Below are 20,721 nucleotides of genomic sequence, written 5' to 3'. Positions count from 1 at the left end.
TGGTGCGATCACACCTAGAATACAGTGTACAGTTCTGGTCACCACACCTAAAAAAGGATATTATAGAACTGGAAAAAGAGCAGAAAAGGGCAATTAAAATTATTTAGGGGCTGGAGCATCTCCCCTACGAGAGAAGGTTACATCAAATGGGATTGTTTAGCTTGGAAAAAAAGGAGGCTAAGGGGAGACATGAAAGAGGCATACAAAATTATGCATGGTATGGAGAATGTGGATAGGGAGACATTTTTCTCAAAATACTAGAACTAGGGGTCATCCCATGAAGTTGATTGGTCAGTGATCCAGGACAAATAAAAGGAAGTACTTCACACAGCACATAGTTAAATTATGGAACTCACTACCACAAGATATAGTGATGGCCACCAATTTGGATAGCTTTAAAAGGGGGTTGGATAAATTCCTGGAGGCTATCAATGGCTACTAGCCCTGATGGTTGTCTGCTATCTCCAGTATTTAAGGCAGTAAGCCTGTATGCACCAGCTGCTGGGGAACATGGTTGGAAGGGTGCTGTTGCACCATGTCCTGCTGGTTCAGGGATGGGCAGTAGATCTCCAGATGTTTTTGACTTCAGCTCCCAGAAGCAGTTGTCAGCAACGGTCGGGAAATGCTGGGAGTTGAAAGACCCGAAGGTCTGCAGATCTATTTTCTGCTCACCCGTCTCTTAAGTGGACCTTACCCTCACAGACAGTATGCTTCTTTGGATCAATGCTAGAAAAGTCGTTGCCGTGAGACAAGACAAAACCCGAAACAGCCCTGTTACGTTTAAAGAATAGCCTGCTAATTGTGGCATTATCTATTATTTTTGCATTAAAAGGCTATAGGTGGGCCCAAAACAGAGCGGAGAGAAGAGCAAAAAAAGAGTGTTTAAATGCCAATGGAAAAATCCAAACACACCACGAAAGATGTCATTCCTCCCAAGGAGCCTCGGTCCGGGTGGGGTCGGCGGCGGCAGAGGAGCTGCCACGGCCCCAGCCACCGCCTTCGCGAGGCGGGGCTGTGCCAACTGGCCGCTTGCTCGCCCTCCGGGTGGGCGGGCCGCAAGGAGAAGTGGGAGCGGCGGGGGGAGCTGGAGCGGCGCTGCCGCCTCCCCTTCGCGCTCAGTCGCCGCCTCGCTCGTTCGGGGGCTTCTGCGTCGGAGAGGTCCGGCAGAGCGAAGCGCGTCATTGCAGCAGCCGCCGCCAGCATGTCTTCCAACTCCAGCCTCAGCACCATGCAGCGCTTGGTGGAGCAGCTGAAACTGGAGGCCGGCGTGGAAAGGATCCGGGTAAGGGGAAGGAAGGGCTCGGGGCGCAGCGGCGCTTAAGCGCGGGCGAGTGAGCCAGAGAGGGACGTGGCCCGTCCGCTGGCCGCAGTTCGGCGCCGGGGGTCGGATCGGCCGCCTTTCCCTTGGCGGCATCGCCACAACGTCTCCCTTTTGTCTTCGCCTTCGTGTCGTCCTCGCAGCACTCGGAAGCTCCGGGTTGGAAGCGCCCTTTATTTTTTCCGCGATCGGACCTCTAGGAAGAGGCTGAACGCCGGAGACAAATCCGGATCCAGGCTTTCTGCTTTTCCCAGAAGTCTGGCTACTGGGAGAGCCTCTTTGGCCTGTACCGAAAATGCACGCAGTTGGCTTTTCGAAACCTCCGGGCCGTGGCTGGCTGGGAATTCGGAATGGATTGGGGGTGGGTGGGTTTCTGTTCTCTTCTGGGCAGTTTTGGGATTTTATCTGGATATTTTCGCTTTACTCTTGTGTAGTGGTATCGTTTCCTTGGGTTGAAGGCTGCTGCTGGAGGCAGTTCGATTTTCTGAGTTTTATCTTTTTCTCCGCTAGTTTGAAGTGGGCGAGGCAATCCTATTGTTCGGTCTCTTAAATACGAACCGCGGAACCCGATTGCTTAATATGGGTTTATTGTCGATGCTACTGGACATTGTTAACTGACTTACTGTTGTGTATTTGTGCTCATCGAAACGGTTGGTATTTTTTTGAAGTGTGAACTGTTCCTAGCTGAACTATCCGTGTTATGTTGTAGTGCCACTTTCCCCAACCTGGTGCCCTCAAGATGTTTTGGATGTCAACTCCCATCAGCCCCAGCGAACATGGCCAATGGTCAAGAATTCTGGGAGTTGTAGTCCAGAACATCTGGAGAGCACCAGGTTGGAGAAGGCTGTTTTAGAGTATTTTTGTTCTGTTCATTTATTGTGGCTATTGTTGTATTGTATTTAAACTGTCTATTCCGTGAAGCATTTTGAGCACGGTGTATTTGTGGAGAGTGCAGCTGCATAAATAATAAACTGAGTCTGAGTATAACCCCCCTTTTATCCTTAGGTAACCCTTGTGATCATGTGTATAAAAAGAGAGTGTGTGCATGGTGGCGGCTGACTCCAGATTGAAACAGGCTTTGGACACCACTAGGAGTTTATGATGAAGTCTTGTTTGAGAGTGGTGGTGGGTTCCAGGATTTTCCTTTTGTTTTTTGGCAGCAGCTGAACTTCAGGCTCTCGCTGGGTTGGTGATTCTTTCGGCTGCCGCTCTGTATCCGCTTTTGAATTGGCCCTTTGTTCCCAGGGATGAGCGCTTTGGGCCGTAGGAATGAGCAGTGGCGCCCCCTAATTAGCGGTCATGGAAGGGGCCCACATCATTTTTATAACCAGAACAGCCTTTGTGTCAGTCGACTCTCAGGCTACATCCCCTAAATAGCCCCAGAGATCTCCTTTCCTTAGACCAACACTCTTGTGGAATTGCAGAAGGCAAAATAAACGTTCAAACTATGTCGATCTTCCAGATAAAGGGAAGGAAAGGAACCTCTCGTGCAAGCACTGAGTCATTACTGACTCTTGGAGGGACGCCAGCTTTCGCTGATGTTTTCTTGGCAGGCCTTATAGCGGGGTGGTTTGCCGTTGCCTTCCCCGGCCGTGATTACCTTTCCCCCAGCTAACTGGGTACTCATTTTACCGACCTCGGGAGGATGGAAGGCTGAGTCGACCCGAGCCGGCTGCCTGAAACCAGCTTCCGCTGAGATCGAACTCAGGCCATGGGGAGAGTTTCGGCTGCAGAAACCGCTGCTTTACCACTCTGCCCCAGGGTCATAATAAAACAGGGGCGGGGGTGGAATAAACAGTGTCCAGTTGGATGGAGCACAGCAATGACACAATGTTCACTCGAGGAGAAGAGTCTCAGATAAAGGCCAGGATCCGTAATTTGTTCCCATTGACAGAAGTGGTGTAATGGAGCCAGGGATGCAGCATCAGAACCTTTTGGTTAGCAGGGATGCTGATGTCACCTGCCACCCCCACCAATAGTCACAGTAGCTGTGGACCGTGGGGGAGGGAATGGATTTTCTCAGTAGCAAAATATAGCTGTGAGCTATCCCTGTTGTAATGCAAAGTATTTGGGGGTGCCTCGGATTCAAATGGGCAATTAAGACCCAATAGCTTTATAAAAGTATTGCTCTTGATAGCGGTGAAAACTAATAGAATTGGTTTCTTGATAGCTACCTGCATTTTTAGCCTCTCCTTATGGGTGTGGCTATGAGGACTGTCATAAAGAGTCACATATTTCCTCTTCTCCGTAGAAGGGGGAGGGTAGGAGTGGTAAAATTTGCCTCCCTCCCTTCCACCATGGGAATCCTCTGTTGAATCTCAAGCCCATGAACAGATACAAGCTCCTTTGGTTCACAGATGCCTAATTAGCATCCAAGCCAATGGTAATTAAGAATAACATCTTCTTTTGCAGTAACCAAATTGAGTAGGCATTTTGCTTTCTACAAATCTACTTGGGCTTTGAAAAGCTCCCTCCTTCCCTCTCTTAGCAGTATGTAAAAGGAGAAAACTGTCATGTCTCGTTTAGCCCTTGGGCTGTAACTCACACAATGCAATATTATGTCTTTTTAACTCAGACGTTCTACTTCAGCGGTTCTCAACCTTATTATTATTTATTTATTTATTTATTTATATAGCACCATCAATGTACATGGTGCTGTACAGAGTAAAACAGAAAATCGCAAGACCCTGCCGCATAGGCTTACAATCTAATAAAATCATAGTAAAGCAATGAGGAGGGGAAGAGAATGCAAACAAGCACTGGGTAGGGTAAACAGGCACAGGGTAGGGTAGAACTAACAGTATAAAGTCCAAGCAACATCAAGTTTTAAAGGCTTTAGGAAAAAGAAAAGTTTTTAGCTGAGCTTTAAAAGCTGCGATTGAACTTGTGGATCTCAGATGTTCTGGAAGAGCGTTCCAGGCGTAAGGGGCAGCAGAGGAAAATGGACGAAGCCGAGCAAGGGAAGTAGAGACCCTTGGGCAGGCGAGAAACATGGCATCAGAGGAGCGAAGAGCATGAGCGGGGCAATAGTGTGAGATGAGAGAGGAGAGATAGGAAGGAGCTAGACTGTGAAAAGCTTTGAAGGTTAACAGGAGAAGTTTATATTGGATTCTGAAGTGAATTGGAAGCCAATGAAGAGATTTCAGAAGTGGAGTAACATGGTCAGAGCGGCGAGCCAGGAAGATGATCTTAGCAGCAGAGTGGTGGACAGAAACCAATGGACTGATGTGAGAAGAAGGAAGGCCAGAGAGAAGAAGGTTGCAGTAGTCCAACCGAGAAATAACCAGTTCACAGGGGTCGCCTAAGACCATCGGAAAACACATATTTCATTTATTTGTAATTAGAAATAAATATTTCACAAGATATAATTACATATCGTTTTTGTGATTAATCACTATGCTTTAATTATGTTCAATTTGTAACAATGAAAATACATCCTGCATATCAGATATTTACATTACGATTCATAACAGTAGCAAAATTACAGTTATGAAGTAGCAACGAAAATAATTTTATGGTTGGGGGTCACCACAGCATGAGGAACTGTATTAAAGGGTCGCGGCATTAGGAAGATTGAGAACCACTGTTCTACTTGGTTCAATGGGGATGAATTGCTTGTAAGTTTGTTTAGGATGGTAGCCTTACTTAGATTTTAGTCCCGTCCAATATACATATATGAAACTGGATTATACTACTGAGTCACGCCAGGAGTCCATCAAACCCAGTATTCCCTTCTCATAGCTTGCAGTGGGTCTTAGGCAGAGCAAAACAAGTGTTGTGCCATTGTGTGATGGGCTCCCTGTAGAATTCAGCGATTGAGGCCAAGCAATGCCACAGTCAAAGCCTCATTTAGAAGCATCCTTAGGCAAAAGTCTCTGTTTATCAGGGATGCAGACCCTCTTCCAGCCCAAGGGGCAGATTCTATTTTGGAGAAGTTCTTGGGGGTCACATTACAGTGGTGGGTGGGGGAAAAGGGGCGGGGCCAAAGTACACAGCTTAATGCCAGGAATCGAGCCTTAGGAGACACATTTCAAGCTCTTAGAGGGGGGAAATCTGCCCAGAAGCCCAGAAATGAGCTGTCCTTGGGGGAAACGGGGCATAGCCTTTGGGGAACCCCCAACGGGGCCAGATAGCTCTGGTCAGCATATACAGCAGCTTGCTTCCCTGCTATATAGGCTGACCAGATCTTCGAAAATGCATCCATACATTGAAACTTTCGGTAAGAGGTGCGCTTGAGCTTCTTTCATTCATTGGTGTATAGGGGATGGACAGTGGTCGCTTAGCTACCAAGGAGGCCCAAAGGAGCTGGTTCTGGTGGCTGTCTGACAAACACTACAGTGCAGCATTCCTCAGCCAACTGGCATGTTTTAGGACTTTTTTTTATCTAAACATGTATAGGATTGTACCATAACCAGATATTTAATAGTCTTGGGCAGAATTTATTTTTTTTAGCACATTTTGGTGCATTTTTTTTTAAATACATTTTTGTAGTCAAATGGAGATGATACATAATCACCAGTTTTACCGATGAGACCTCAAGTATGATGTTGGTTTTTATTTCTCTTAGCATAAGGGCAGCAGCAAGGTGAAATCAATTGTCAAGGGCCTGTTAACAAGTAAACAAGAGGTGGGGTGGGGAACCAAATCGAAGAAATGTGTAAAAACATTTCACATGCATAGTTCCATAAGGTAGCATGCAGCTCTCTGTACTAAATTAACACTACTGAAAAAGATGCAGATTTTCTTTAAGCATTGGGTTCTTAGGAAACACAAACTGAAAATGTCTTTTATATTTGTAAGTTTTGCAAATTCCATCAGCATATCACTTTTCATGTCAAGAAAGGTCATCAGACTTTAGTATGACTCCTGGCTTCTCAGAAAGAGGAGCACCAGTGCTCAAATTGCAAGGTGGTGGGCATCCCATTACCTTTTGTGCAGGCCCATTTAGCTACTATTCTTAAAAGGCTATGGTGAACTAAAATCATGTGCTAAATAATATGCTAAGAGTAAGGCTATTCAGGGGGTGAATATATCATGACGCTCCCGCCTGCTCATCTCCCTGCCACTCCGTAATTTAAGCACTGAAAGGCATAAGTGGTTGAATGTATTCTATGAATGAATTACTACAGAGGGGCTGCCACTTTACCTACTCCCACTGGAGCAGACTTGCAAATAGCCTCTCATCCAGTTACCGATGGTGAGTAAAATTGCTCCCAAGTGACTACGTAGGCAAGAGTTTGAAAAGCCAAAGAGTTGGAAATGATTGATGGGTCACAAATATTTGGCTAGAAGGACTAGTTTTCTGGGGTGGGGAGGGTTGTAATTTTTATATCATTAAATGCTTGAAATGCCATCGGTGTGCCAAGAGAATCATGCTCATGGATTGCATGGAAAGCAGGGGTGCAGAACCTCAGGCCTGGGAGCCAAATCATGGGGTCCCAATCTGGCCCTCCAGGGTTACCCCTTCCCCTGGCACCACCTCCTTGCTTCCAGCCAATTATTTAGTGGATTTCCAGATTTTTTGCAGTTTGTTTCCCCCTTCTAAAAGGTTGAAATGCCTCCACTACTGGCAGACAGAGATTTAAGCTAAAATATGCTAGGGGTGTCATTGGCTTTTGTTGTTTCACATTTTGGCCCTACCTCTTTTGCATTTTCGCCGCACCCACCACTGGAATGTGCCCCCTTTATGCGTCTCCAAAATGGCATTCGAGCCCTCGGGCTGAAAGAGGTTCTGCACCCCTGAATTAAATAATGCATGCTTGTATGGCTCCACTCTTTCCTTTCAATCAGTTCCCTGATAGGATGGTGGCTTTATTTGAGTCTTTTTCAAATCATGACGTGCTGCAGTGTCTGTTGTGTTAGTTTAGATTTTAGTAATGGGCGTAGTGTGGCATAGTACTGCCTGTGAGATGCTTTGCTGTTGGCTGTTACAAATGAGTGCCGTGTTAACTTAAGTAGCGTCAGGACAACAGCTTGAGTTTGGCTGAGCCAAAATCGGGCTCCTCGGCCCTATTCAGTGCACACTGGCTTTTTCTACATGTGCAAGTTGACACATTGACATTGCTCTGAGCTGCGTGTGTTTGGATGACTTCTTGGCTTGCCTTCTGCTCAGAGATCATTTTGCCCTGGGGATGTTGAGATGTCAGCAGCTCTGCCTTGAATTGCCCTGGCAGGAGAACACAGGGTATTAAAGTTGGCCCCTGGGAAAGTGCTGTTCGTTGCTGCTTGTGGAACTTTCCCTGCTGGAATGTGCGCTGCTGAGAGGAGCCAGGAGAGCGGTGGAGCTTCATATATTGTTCATTATCATCAATGATTCATTGGCTCTTGTTCACCCAGCCTTAACCCTTGCCTCTACCACTGCTCCCCTTCCTTCCGCTGTTTCTCTCCACTTGCAAACTTCAGGTTATGCCTTCTATGGGGACCTTTCTGTTCCATGCACACTGAAATTGCTGTATATTTATTACTTATTTACAATATTTATATGCTTCTCCATATCTCAAATAGATATCTTTCAACGGAATGAGATTTTGTGAAGTGCCACTCCCATGCTAGGAAAAATTTGGGTGATGGGAATATGACAGGGTTCATTTTTGAGAGCTGGGCTGAGGTTGGGCTGAGTGCAGCCAATGAGACTGAAGAAACAGAAGGACATTTCCCTAGAGAGGTAGATTGTAATATAAATAATATAGACGATCCCCATTTATTGTTGTGATGTGAGATCCCAGACACAGCCATAAAAGCAAGCGCTTCTTGCATCTCCACCTGAAAAAAGCTGGTTGCAATGAGATCTGCCCATTCCTTGTTTTATTGCTTTATATTAATAATATTTATTCTATATTAAAGCAAATACTTTAATATGCGGTAAGTTGGGGAGTTTATATTGTGGCAGGATTCTGTCAGGGAAATTTTGTGAAAATATTCTGTTACAGGATCTTGCCCGCACCCCACCCCACCCCGCATAATTCCAAACTTTGCATTTTTTTTGCATTAAAAGCTCAACAAGTGTTTCAGCTGCCAAACACTACAATAATCCGCTAATCAACAGACCACTCTTTCTGTTACCTTTTTGCTATGGCAAACATTTATTAGATTGTAAGCCTATGCGGCAGGGTCTTGCTATGTACTGTGTTATCTGTACAGCACCATGTACATTGATGGTGCTATATAAATAAATAATAATAATAATAATAATAATTCCTAGTGGGGGGGTGGGGGCAGGGGCAGCCAGACCTTATGATCGAACAATTGGTTTTTAATCCTGCACTAGGGACTTTGCCACCTGCTCCCAGTCAAAGCAGCGTCTGCATGCCTATTTGCCTAGTAAAAAGCCACCGCTCCTTCTGTTACTGAGGGCCAAAATAGACATTACTTTATATCTGTATCTAGCAGCTGTCTCTCCCCTCCATTTTTACTCAAGTGTAGGTGCTGAGGACCCAATCCAGAACTTAAAAGTCCCCCTGTCCACCATGCTAAGGTCCTGATTGGAGGCCATGTGCCTACTCTAGAGTAAATTATGGGGGCAGGCAGGCAGGAAGACACGTCCTCTTTCTCATCATTATTTGCTTGCTTGGCAGGCAGAGAGCCAGTGAGCAAATAGGCTGTTTCATCTACTGCTCCGCCTTCTCGCCGTCCCTGTGGCCTGGGCCAGAGCAAGAGGCAAGTAAGCAAGCAGGTTGCAATGGGGAAGAGGAGGAGCAGGTCCAGGTGGTTTTTGTCGGTAAGCCCCTACTGGGGTGCGGGCTCTTGGCAAGAGCCCACCTATGCTTACCCTTGGTGCTGGCTGTGATAGTATCAATCTCCTCTCCAATAGCGTTATAATCCCTTGCCCTGAAGAAAAGCATTTACACGGACAGATAGACTTCCAAAGAGCATCACCTCCTGCACATAGGCTTCCCGTCTTTCCCCCCCGGATCTGTCTCTTCACCAGAAAACAAAGCACTGTGCTCACTTTGATCCTCAACGCACCATCCTGCACAGTTCCTTTACTAATATAAATAAGGAAGAGCATCGGTTCTAAAACAAAACAAGGATATTAGGACAAACATTGCAAGCTATCTATCACAGCAGCTTTTGATTCTCAGCCAGAAGTTGCTGCTACAGCTTGCAATGTTTGTTTGTTGCCCCATTTTATGTACACAGGGTTTTTCCCGCCCCATTGCATCTGGAACAGTCTCTTTGTTGGTCTTTCAGGGCAAACAGTTTCATTCTGTCATGCAGTTCCCCACCATGCCTGACAAGAGTTGCCCTGAAGGCTAACTTCTCCAGACCAGGATATTGCTGTTCCCTTTCTCCTCCTCACTGGTGGCGGTGGCCTAACCATGCGGCTGCAGCCGGGGCCTGCCTTCGGCCTACACTGATGGGTCGAGCAGGGCTGTCCATCAACTTACTGGCAGAGGAGCTGCCCTGCCTGTTTGGTGCAGAGAAAAGTAATTGCTATTAAAGCTCGAGCTTTGAACTTTTTCGAACTTCCAAAATTTTCTGCACGTCTACACTTCTCAGGCTTCCGTTGAAAGCAAAAATGAGCAAAATTGGTCTTTTAGATCTCGAGGAATAAGCATTACACTACTGTATTCTTATATAAGATGCCTACCCAGACCTTAAGACAATCTTCAAAGGCCTTGCTCTGTGTGGCTCCACCAAGGGAAGTAAGACGGGCAAGAGGGCCTTCTCAGTCGTGACACCCCAGCTTCAGAATAACCTCCCTAGAGACATTTACCTTGTTGCCTTCTTTATGGACTTTCTAGCATCAGGTGAAGACCTGTTTATTCGCTCAGGCCTTTTCAACAACTTGTGGGTGTGGATTTTTTTGTTCCTTTTAAGTTTTTAAGGGCGTCATCTTTTTCCACTGCTAAGAAAGAAAGTTTTTAATGCTGCATTTTACTGCATTTTAAAAATACGGTATTGTACTGTATCTTAATATTGTATTTTAGTCTCAGTTCTGTAAGCCTTTCAGAGGGTGTAGGTCAATGGGTGGCCGTATAAATGTGATAATTAAATAACATAAAAAATGGATTCGTGGTGGGACTATCAGTGGCTATTCACCATGATAGCTAAGTGGAGCTTCCATGTTGAAAGGCAGGACTCCTCTGAATATTGGATGCTGGGGACAAGAGAGAAATTCTTGCCTTCAGGCACTATTTCTGGGCTTTCTGGAGGCATCTGGCTGACCACTGTCAGAAACAGGATGCTGGGTTAAACCAGCAAGACTCTAGTTTGGTTGATGGGAGTTGTAGTCCAACACATCAGTGGGAGGGTTGAGGAAAACTGACTTGGGGTTCTTTGTCTTTGGTGTTGAAAGTCAATCAAAGCTTTGGGAACCTCGGATAATGACGGCAGCTTTGGGAAATACAGGGTGCTGCTTGCCAGAGAGGTCATGATGGCTTCTAAGAAGTCAAATTGCCTGCAACATCTCCTGCGCTTTCTCTTGTCCAGGTCTCTCAGGCGGCTGCAGAGCTTCAGCAGTACTGCATGCAGAACGCTTGCAAAGATGCCTTGCTCGTGGGAGTCCCTGCTGGAAGCAATCCATTTCGGGAGCCCAGGTCCTGTGCGCTGCTCTGAAGGCAGGTAGGGTCCTCTTTGGAGAAGCTTGCAGCTTTCTTCTGAGTTTAGGCCAGGATCCAAAGAAACCTGGAGTGCACAAAACAACTTGCACAAGTTTGGGGGCTTGAAAGGCAGGCAGGCAGGCACCCACCTGCACCCCTCTTTCAGCATTGCAGAAGACTTTTGAAGCAGAGTGGTTAGTGAAGCCACATATGATACGGCATGAGGGCTTGCTGATGGAGGAAGAAAAGTTGCAGATTCCATTGGGCATACCCCTGAGCAGCAATTGGGGCTGGAAAAGGTGCCTTAATGGCTCCAGTGGGAGGCTTTATTCAGTTGTAATTGCCACATGGGGCATGATTTGGGGGGACACAACTGTTCCTTTCCCAGATGCAACACCCCACCCTGAGAAAATCACCACCACCTGGGAATTAGGCTTAGAAAAAGCCTCCCATTGGCTCCACCAGGAGGCTTTTTTTTAAAGCCTAATTGCTGTGCAGGATGGGGTGGGATTGCTGAGAGTCTTCATATGTGTGTGCCTGTGTTGCATGCCAGAATGGCTGGGTGAGGATGGACTGTGTGTGGATGGCTGGGTGGCCCCACCCACTGCTGGCATATAGCTCTTGGGCTGAATATGGTTCCCGGCACCCGATTTAGTGTGATCAAGAAACAGAATCCACATGGGGCTATGCAGGCAGGAGCAGGTTTGATCCTTAATGAGTGAAGTCACCTGGGGAAAGGATCAAGTTTAACCTTCCCTTCCACCATGAGTGCACCCCTTTCATTTCTCCCCAATGCTGCACTTGGGGACCCTGTTACGGTGAGAGCAAAGCGTACTCTCTCCACCGCTGATGCTGAGTGGACCAGTCCTCACCAGAGACATTATAAACCAGGGGCGCAGAATTTCGTACAGCCAGAAGGCCAAATTCCATTTCGGAGGAAGGTTCGGGGGCCACGTCCCAGTGGTGGGTGGGGCCATTAGCAGAAGGGGCGGGGCCAAGAAATACCAGCATATTTTAGTACAATGTTCTTACTGACAATAACGAAGCCTTCAAATGCAATGCAAACCTTTCAAAACGGGGTGGGTGGGGGGTGCCCAAAATCTGGGAAGGGTTGCGGGAAGGATCTCCCCGAGTGCCATTTTTGGGTAGAAAGACGGTGTACAAGTCAAAGAAAAGTATTAAAGGGTCATGACTTTACGGGAACCCCCTGTAGGGCCCAATTGGGACCCTGGGAGAGAGGTTCTGCACCACTGCTATAGGCCATGGGGAGGGCATACCTGGTGCCGTCCAGACGTTTTGGATTACAGCATCCATAATCTCTGACCATTGGCTGTGTTGACTGGAGCTGATGAGAGTTATAGGGCAAAACATCTGGAGGGCACCAGGTTTCCTACCCTTGCCCAATGCAGTGTGTGCCTCTGTGCAGCATGTCACCCCCTTCCATAGAGGATGCATGGAATGCCTTCTTGTCATAATGACGGTGGGGGATGTGAATGTATTTTGCCGCTGTTATATGTGGTGATGTTTGACTTGTAAAGGGGAAGAGCAGCTTTTAATAAACCTTTTTTTCCACATTGCAGGGAAGGTTATCGGAAAGTTCTCTTCAAGTATGAGAAGAATCCCAGCAGCCTTCCTTTTTTCAACGAACACTTTCTCTAAGCCCTGACTTTTGTGTGGCCAAAACAGTATCGTTAGATATTTATTAGTCTGCTTGACTGTCTTAGGAACTGATTAGATTTTTTTGCTATTATTTGTATAAATGATTTTATAAGGAAAAGGCTTTCCTTTCGTAATTCATTAAGCCTTGTTTCTACACTTATTCCTCTGAGATGTTTACATTTTAGGAAGAAAAACACACAACCAAACAACTTTTTCCTTGTTAATAGCTGTGCCTGAATGAAGCACTCACCAGGTACCTTCTTACTAACAGCTTTGTGTTTTCTGAACAAAGATGCTCATGGTGGGCTTGATCCAGCCAAAATCAAGCCTTTTAAGGCTACCATTCAATGCAGGTTTGCCTCAGTGGGAACAAATTTACTTTTGAGTAAATATGTCTAGGGTCAGGCTGTATTTTCCATTAATTTCAATGAGGCATTGTTAAGCATGTACTTAACTCTCCTTTTGAAATTGAAGACTTCACTTAAAAGTGCTTAACTTTGGCTAGAGTGTACCTAATTTTAGTAAGGGAACAGGGCTCATCTATCCTATATGACATCCAGGCAGGCCGCCAGTGACCCTGGGAGGCCTTCACTGTGGTCAACCCTAGAAATTCCTCCACACACCCCACTCCTGCAAGCTTTCTTCAGTGGACTGAGAGGAAAGGGATTTTAATGTGGAGGAGGTGCATGGCAATGGCCATTCCTGCATGCCATCTACCCCATGTAAATCACTCTGTCTCTGGCTGGGGTTAGCATCTTTGTGATGGGAAGGAGGGTGCCCGCTCATCCTCCCCATTGCAGCCACTCCCATACACACATACATACACCCAGATGATTGGCATTGAAAAAAGCTCAGGAACACACTGATCGGTGTGCTTCTTAGCTGTTCCCACTGCCAGTCAGCAGTGGAGAGAGGTGCAATGATACCTCAGCACACAGGGAGGAGATTAAAACTCCTAATCCCTGCCTATTGAGATTGGTGCATGTGGTTTCTCTAGATATGCAGAAACAGGGTTATGGAAGAGAGGAGAGAAGGCTGTGTGTGAGTGGGGAAAAACTCTGGCTGCGTTCGGACAACACAATAGTCAATGGTAGGTTAACAGTCAACTCTACTGATCTAGGGGGTACTCCCCACACAACATGTTCCTACACAACAGTAGGGGTTGGACTCGATGGCCTTGTAGGCCCCTTCCAACTCTGCTATTCTATGAGTGGTTGGGGCTGTTGCTGAGTGGGCTAATAGTGAACCCAGTATTTGGCTGACAAAGCCCCCGCCCCTCTCACCACCCTCCCTCAGTCCTCCCGGTGCTTTCCCAGCAGCCTCTGCAAGTTGTGCAGGCTGTAGCAGAGCAGCCAGTGTGGTTTTGGCCACTCTTGCCTGGGAACTCTGTAGACAGCCAAGATAGTCAACTCAACCCTGCAAAATAGTCCACTGAGCCCGACAGACAACGTGCTAACCAATGGTTGCGTAGATAGTCAGCTGTGCAGAGCGTTGGCTATCTCTGTTGGTTATTTTGAGGAAGTCATCAACCGTGGGGTGGTTTTTGCCTGACAGACAACACGATAACCAACCGTTGACTATTTTACCAACAGTTGACTACTTAAATCACCATTGACTATTGTGTTGTCTGAATGCAGCCTCTCTCTCTCTTTCTGTATATATGTATGTGTGTATTTTTATGTGAGTAGACGGGAAGGCAGATGCTATCCCTTGCCACGCCCACTGCCAGCCACCTCTTAGCCCTGCTCGTCACTGCCATGTGGCCCACAACCGATACCGCATGCAGCCCTTGGGCCAAAAGGGTTGAGTACCACTGCCATAGGGAAAAGGACATTTTCTTTCTAAAACATTTTTTGCTATCCTTGAAAATCAGTTGGGTGACAATTTACAGAAAGAACTGATGCCATCTGTAACAAGATGGAATTTTTCCAACATGCTCACCACAGAAGGTCTAGTCTGTCTTTATTTTTGATTGTGCTTTTTCAGAAAACTGTTTCTTTAAAGTGTCTAAGCTGTAACTCAGCAAATCATCACATACAAAAACGCTACACTACATAAATGAAAATAGTTCCATAACCCAAACTTTTCTAAGGTTTGCAACATTAATAGAAGCTCTAAAAATCTGTTTTTGGGTCGGGATGCCTTTGACTTTTTGTTTACCAAGCACTTTTACACACACTTGTTTACTTTTTAAAAGAATGTTCTGTTTACACACCATTGTTTGTATTAATATATTAGAAGCTTTAAAAAAAATAAAAAAATCTTTCCTTAATTAATTGGACTATTTTGTTTATATTATGAAAAAGGACAGTTAGGCATGTAAATATATCCACAGAAGTTATTAATTCACACAAAAAAGTAGCCTTCCAGTAAAAGTCATTTGTGACACAGCTATAACCTGAAAAAGAAGCATCCACTCTAATCTAGTACATGGTAAGATACTTACCTGCTCCTCTGGAAGCAATTCTTACTTTGATGTAGTCAGTTAACCACCCAAAAATATTAGTGCATTTTGAGACCAACATGCGAAGTATTTCTTTCAATGAGAACATCCCATACCTCATAAGATATGACATTCATAAAACATGATAGTCAATGGTGGGGTAATAGTCAACTCAACCGTTTATCTAGGGGGTACTCCTCACACAATATGATAATAATCAGCCATGGTGTGGATTATGATCAGCGGTAAGTTGACTATTCGCCTACACTGAGTTACCCAGTTAGCTGGGGGAAAGGTAATAACAGCCGGGGAAGGCAACGGCAAACCACCCCTCTATAAGGCCTGCCAAGAAAACGTCAGCGAAAGCTGGCGTCCCTCCAAGAGTCAGTAGTGACTCAGTGCTTGCACTAGAGGTTCCTTTCCTTCCTGAGTTGACTCACTCATCCCCTGCCCTCTCTCCCCCCCCGTCCTCCCACTAGTATCCCATCAGCCATTGCTGCCGAACATCTATCCTGCCAGCTGGACTTGAGCGGCAGCCACCACTTTGACTGCTCTTGCCTTCTCTTGCCTTGCAACTCTGTGGCTGACGAAATAACCAATGGTGGCCAAGGAAATAACCAACAGTGCCCTCCACACAGCACGATAACCATTGGTGGTTCAAATAGCCAACTCTGCACAGTGTTGGTTATTTGCGTTTGTTATAAACTCCCTCCACACCACGCGATAACCCATGGTGGGATAAATAAACAACTGTTGAATATCTAAACCACCATTGCCTATCGTGTTGTCTGAACCCAGTCTGTCTGTCTGCAAGCCTAAGTGGCATCCAAAATCTTCCAGATGAAACAACTGCCTCACCTTGTGAAACAGCCACCTCTAGCAATGCAAGGGGTAGGGAACTTCAGGCCCCGGGGCCAAATCCAGCTCTGCGTTTCCCCAGATTGCCACACCCCTTTCTCCCAACCATTGATAACTTGGTGGTTTTACAATTTATTTTTGGAAACAAATTGCAGTATATGTTTTGAGGCTGAGTCAAAGTGGGAAATTTTACTTGTTAAAAAGTCTCCTAAAAGTTTGCCATTTTTTGCCAAACTCTGGGGTGGGTTTTTCCCACCAGTTCCCCCCCCCCCCCCCGCCATAAAAGATGCCTCATGTAGGATTGGATGACAATTGTGATACAAGCACAATAGAGGTGAAAAAGAAATGGAAATGTTAGATAAACTATATATCCCAGAAAGAAAGCAGAAACATCTTCCCACCCTGTGGCTGCTTGTGATTATATTTTCTAGATGCATTGCTTTAAAATTACAGATTCCGGAGAACAGCAATTTGGAACATTTTTCTTAAGAGCACTGCCAAACTTGTAGAAATGGAAAATTGTTAGGTCACAGACCACAAAAGTAGTAAATGTTTTCTGCTTTCTTTTTAAATCCAGACTGTTTTACGGTTGTGTCTATATGCCTCTGCACCACGTTCTCTGCCTTGAATTCTTTTAAAAAATCAGCAATACTGGATTCCATCCCTACCCACCACCCACTATCCCCCTCTCCCTATATTTACTGAACCACTAGGAAGCAGTCCTATGCAACAGAAAAAACAAGGGCAGCAGAATCTAGCAAACTATTCCACTAACTGCAGATCAATTACTACAAGATAATCCAGAATGCTTCCCTAAGGCACGTCTATATGGTGCATTATTTTAGCATTTTAACCTCTCTGCCCAAACATATGGAGTATTTGAAGTCTATGGTGCTTCCCCATGGCTTTCAGTTTCCATTGCAGGCTCTGTAGTCCACATATGTCGCCTCTGACTGTGAGCTCTGGGAATCTCCCAAGGAAAAGCTACCTGCATTTATTGGGGATGTTTTATGTGATCCTTTTGAATACAATATTGTACTATAAGGAGTGCAAGAAGTTGTTACCAAAGCACTGCCGCACTCTGGGCATTTAGAATGTTCCACGTCCCTTTAATAGGGATAATATGTTTGTAGCAGCTCAAGTGTAAGAAACTTAAATAGGGTTCTGACAACTGGGCATTACCCACAACATTCTGGTGATGCAAAAGTTAGTAGTAGGCTGTATTGTACCAAAGCAGCACGTTTTAGGATTAAGCTATTAATTTTCCATAAAACAACAACACATGGTTGTTTACTGATTTCTAGGAATCTGTTCCTAAAAGGACAAGAGCTTCCAAGCCAGTAAGATTGAAATTCATAATTAATTGTGAAACTGAACGGTTGGAAGTGACAATTACTGCTGTTTTAATGACTTGTATTTGTTAGTGAGCAATCTTGTAGAACTGTCTGAATATTTTCTGATATATTTGACGTGTTCTAAGACAATCTCTTTGCTTGGTAACAAAGAGAACATGACAGGCAAGTTGCAACTTGACTTCCCTCTCTTCTTCAGCTTCAGATCTAGAGGGGAAGGGTATATATATCACCAAGGCTTCTACCCTTCTCTCCTGTTCTCTCCCTTGTTCTGCCTGGGCACCTGGAGAGAAATGGGGAGACATGGAGGATCCTCCTTTGCAGAAAATCCAGGACTTGGGTTAGGAAAGGTGGCTAATTGCCATAACAGTAAAGCCATTGCCACCTGTCTATCTCCTCATTCAGCTGACTTTAGGGTGACCATATGAAAAGGAGGACAGGGCTCCTGTATCTTTAACAGTTGTAAAGAAAAGGAAATTTCAGCAGGTGTCATTTGTATGCACGCAGCACACGGTGAAATTCCCTATTCATCACAACAGTTAAAGCTGCAGGAGCCCTGCCCTCTTTTATATCTGGTTAAGAGGGCAGGTCTCCTGCAGCTTTAACTGTTGTGATAAAGAGGGAATTTCACCGGGTGCTGCGTGCATACAAATGACACCTACTGAAATTCCCTTTTCTATGCAACTGTTAAAGATACAGGAGCCCTGTCCTCCTTTTCATATGGTCACCCTACACTCGCTGAGATGCTGATTCAGTTGCTAGGGCAACCACTGCTCCACAGAGCACAGGGGCAGCCCATTGTCCGTGGCAACCAGTGTCTTCTCAGTCCTTGCTCTGTTAGATTCTCTCAGAATCGCTGAGATGAGTCCCTGGAGGTACCATCAAAATTCTGTATGCAGAGTTGAAAATGCAGGCCCGTTTATACTGACGATGTGAATGAATTATACAGATGCTATATAATTAAAAATTTAATATAATATAATCATTCTATCCAACAGCACATATTCTCTATTCACTCTCCAGAAGTATCTGTTATTTCCTAACATCCTCAAAAGCCTAAATATGCATGAATACTTTTCTTAACAGCACGTTATAGAAAAAGATTACAATGTATTAAAATAAGTGGTTATAAAATTAGGTTAATTATAAAATTAACCTAAAACTGCTCTTTATGAAGTGTCTCATATTCAAATAGATATCTAAAGGGTTCACTTGCATTTCCTTTAAAAGAATTTAAGACGTGTTTGACCATCACTTCTCCCAGGGTCCTTTTCAAACGTTAGACGTCTTTTTTTAATTTGCGGTAGCTGGGTGAATTCTAAACCTGTTGCATCTAAAATAAAAATAGAAATAGAAATGAGTGATTATCTAGTAAGCGTTTCATGGTTATGCAGATTTAGCTTATTAGTCCTATGCAAAAATGTGCATCCTTTAATATTTAAGTGTATGATCTAGCTAAAGTTAAACACTTTAAATATTATTGATTTCAATTTGAGAGAGTTTAGCACCAGCTTAACTCTCCCCCTGGATTAAACTGCTTAATGTTGGCTAGATTGTGCCATTAATTGCTATCTTAAAATGAAATTAATTCCTTGCCAAAGTAATGGGGTATTTTAAAATATATCGCTGAGTTTAAAATGGAGACAAAGTTACAACAGTTTGGGGTCAGGTTATTTGAAGGAACACCTCCTCCAACATGTACCTGCCTAGACCTTAAGATCATCTACAGGGGCCCTTCTCCGTGAGCCCCTGCCAAAGGAAGTGAGGCAGGTGGCTACTAGGAGGAGGGCTTTCTCCGCTGTGGCACCCCAGTTGTGGAATGAGCTCCCCAGAGAGGTCCGCCTGGCGCCTACACTGTACTGCTTTCGTCGCCAGCTGAAGACCTTTTTATTCTCTCAGTATTTTAACACTTAATTTTAACTAAAATTTAAATTTTACTGTTCTAACTCTGTATTTTAATCTTATATCAATTTTGCTGCGTAGTTTTATCCTAGTTTCCCTTTTTATACTGTATTTTGAAATTGTGCTTTTAATATGTTGGTTGTTTTATTATGGTTTTAATTTTTGTGAACCGCCCAGAGAGCTTCGGCTATTGGGCGGTATAAAAATGTAATAAATAAACATGAATTGACATCCTAGGCCATGTAATGATGAGCTTTACGTTATAGCTCACTCTTCCTTTATAGCTCAGAGCTACTTACACGGGCTCCCAGAGGTCTCTAATAAAAGCACTTATTATATCTGCCTCTCTTTAGTTTCAACAATTGTATGGCTTTGGGTATTTTCACAGCATCAACTGATCTATTTTTTAAATCAAATAAAATATTTTTTTAACCAAATGTATTGGAACATGTACAATTGCACATATTCAGCATTATTCACACCTATTATTTAGTGACACACTTCAAATCCCCCCCCCCCACACACACACTGTAATCGGGCTTTTAAAAGCCTTATTTGCAATGTAGGAAGGTAGGGAAATCCTTTATCTCTGATCAGAGATAAGGACAGGAGCTGAATGGGGACCTCATGTAGGCCATATCCAACCCAAGAGCCAGAGGTTCCCCATTGCTTGCACTCCACATTATTTTTATTACATTTCTATCTTTTTTTCTCTTGCAAGGAACCCAACGGGGCTTACATGGTACTTCTCTCCATTTTATCCTCACAACACCCCTGTGAGGTAGGTTGGGCTGCCCAAAGTCACCCAGTGAACTTCATGGCTGAGTAGGGACTAGAAACCGTATCTCCTGAGTCCTAGTCCAACAATCTAACAACTACACCACACTGGGTGTCATGGAGGAAGCATGTAAGTACAGGAAAAATTTTAAGATTAACATGCCCATAAATTGAGATAGTGTCCCCATTCAGAAAAAACCTTAAACCATGGCTTTAACCACAGTGGTTAAGCCAGAAAGCCAGGCTGTGATCAGAAGACACCTTAAACCATGGCTTTAACCATGGTGAATAAAGCAAAAAGCCTTATTCGCTGTGGTTAAAGCCATGGTTTAAGGTGTCTTCTGAACGGGCCCAATTTTTTTATTTATTTATTTATTTTATTACATTTATATACCGCCCCCCAGCCGAAGCTCTCTGGGCGGTTTACAACAATTAAAAATAGTAGACATTAAAAGTATACAAAAAATTTAAAAAACATAAAAACAGTATAAAAACAACAACAGTATTCATTTAAAACAACAATTCTGGTGTCCATTAAAACATACTTAACGTTATTAAATGCTGTTAAAATGCTGTTAAAATGCCTGGGAGAAGAGAAAGGTCTTGACCTGGCGCCGAAAAGATAACAACGTTGGCGCCAGGCGAGCCTTATCGGGAAGATCATTCCACAGTCGGGGGGCAACCACTGAGAAGGCCCTCTCCCTTGTTGCCATCCTCCGAGCTTCCCTCGGAGTAGGCACTCGGAGGAGGACCTTAGATGTTGAGCGCAGTGTACGGGTAGGTTCATGTCGGGAGAGGCGTTCCATCAGGTATTGTGGTCCCAAGCCATGTAGGGCTTTATAGGTTAAAACCAGCACCTTGAATTGGGCT

The 20,721-nt window shown here is 44.7% G+C and overlaps 2 protein-coding genes across 2 annotated transcripts in view; one reads left to right on the top strand and one right to left on the bottom strand.

Annotated features, from left to right (window-relative positions):
• The first annotated feature begins 1,135 nt into the window (after positions 1-1,135).
• Positions 1,136-14,791, top strand: GNG10 (G protein subunit gamma 10). Its single transcript, XM_063129184.1, has 3 exons — positions 1,136-1,282; positions 10,751-10,882; positions 12,441-14,791. The coding sequence occupies exons 1-2, from the start codon at positions 1,202-1,204 to the stop codon at positions 10,874-10,876; spliced, it is 207 nt and encodes a 68-aa protein (XP_062985254.1). The 5' UTR covers positions 1,136-1,201; the 3' UTR covers positions 10,877-10,882; positions 12,441-14,791.
• Positions 10,860-20,721, bottom strand: part of SHOC1 (shortage in chiasmata 1) — a 75,220-nt gene continuing 65,358 nt past the window's right edge. Inside the window, exons 27-28 of the mRNA XM_063128463.1 lie at positions 18,389-18,496; positions 10,860-10,945 (exon numbers count right to left, since the gene is read on the bottom strand). Coding sequence (XP_062984533.1) covers positions 18,396-18,496 — 101 coding nt within the window. The 3' untranslated portion in view covers positions 10,860-10,945; positions 18,389-18,395. The remainder of the gene's footprint in view (positions 10,946-18,388; positions 18,497-20,721) is intronic.

This window comes from Elgaria multicarinata, chromosome 6 (assembly GCF_023053635.1).
Source record: "Elgaria multicarinata webbii isolate HBS135686 ecotype San Diego chromosome 6, rElgMul1.1.pri, whole genome shotgun sequence".
NCBI classification, from domain to species: domain Eukaryota; kingdom Metazoa; phylum Chordata; class Lepidosauria; order Squamata; family Anguidae; genus Elgaria; species Elgaria multicarinata.
Note: the sequence above shows the minus strand (reverse complement) of the source record. Positions and strands in the feature narration are given on the sequence as shown.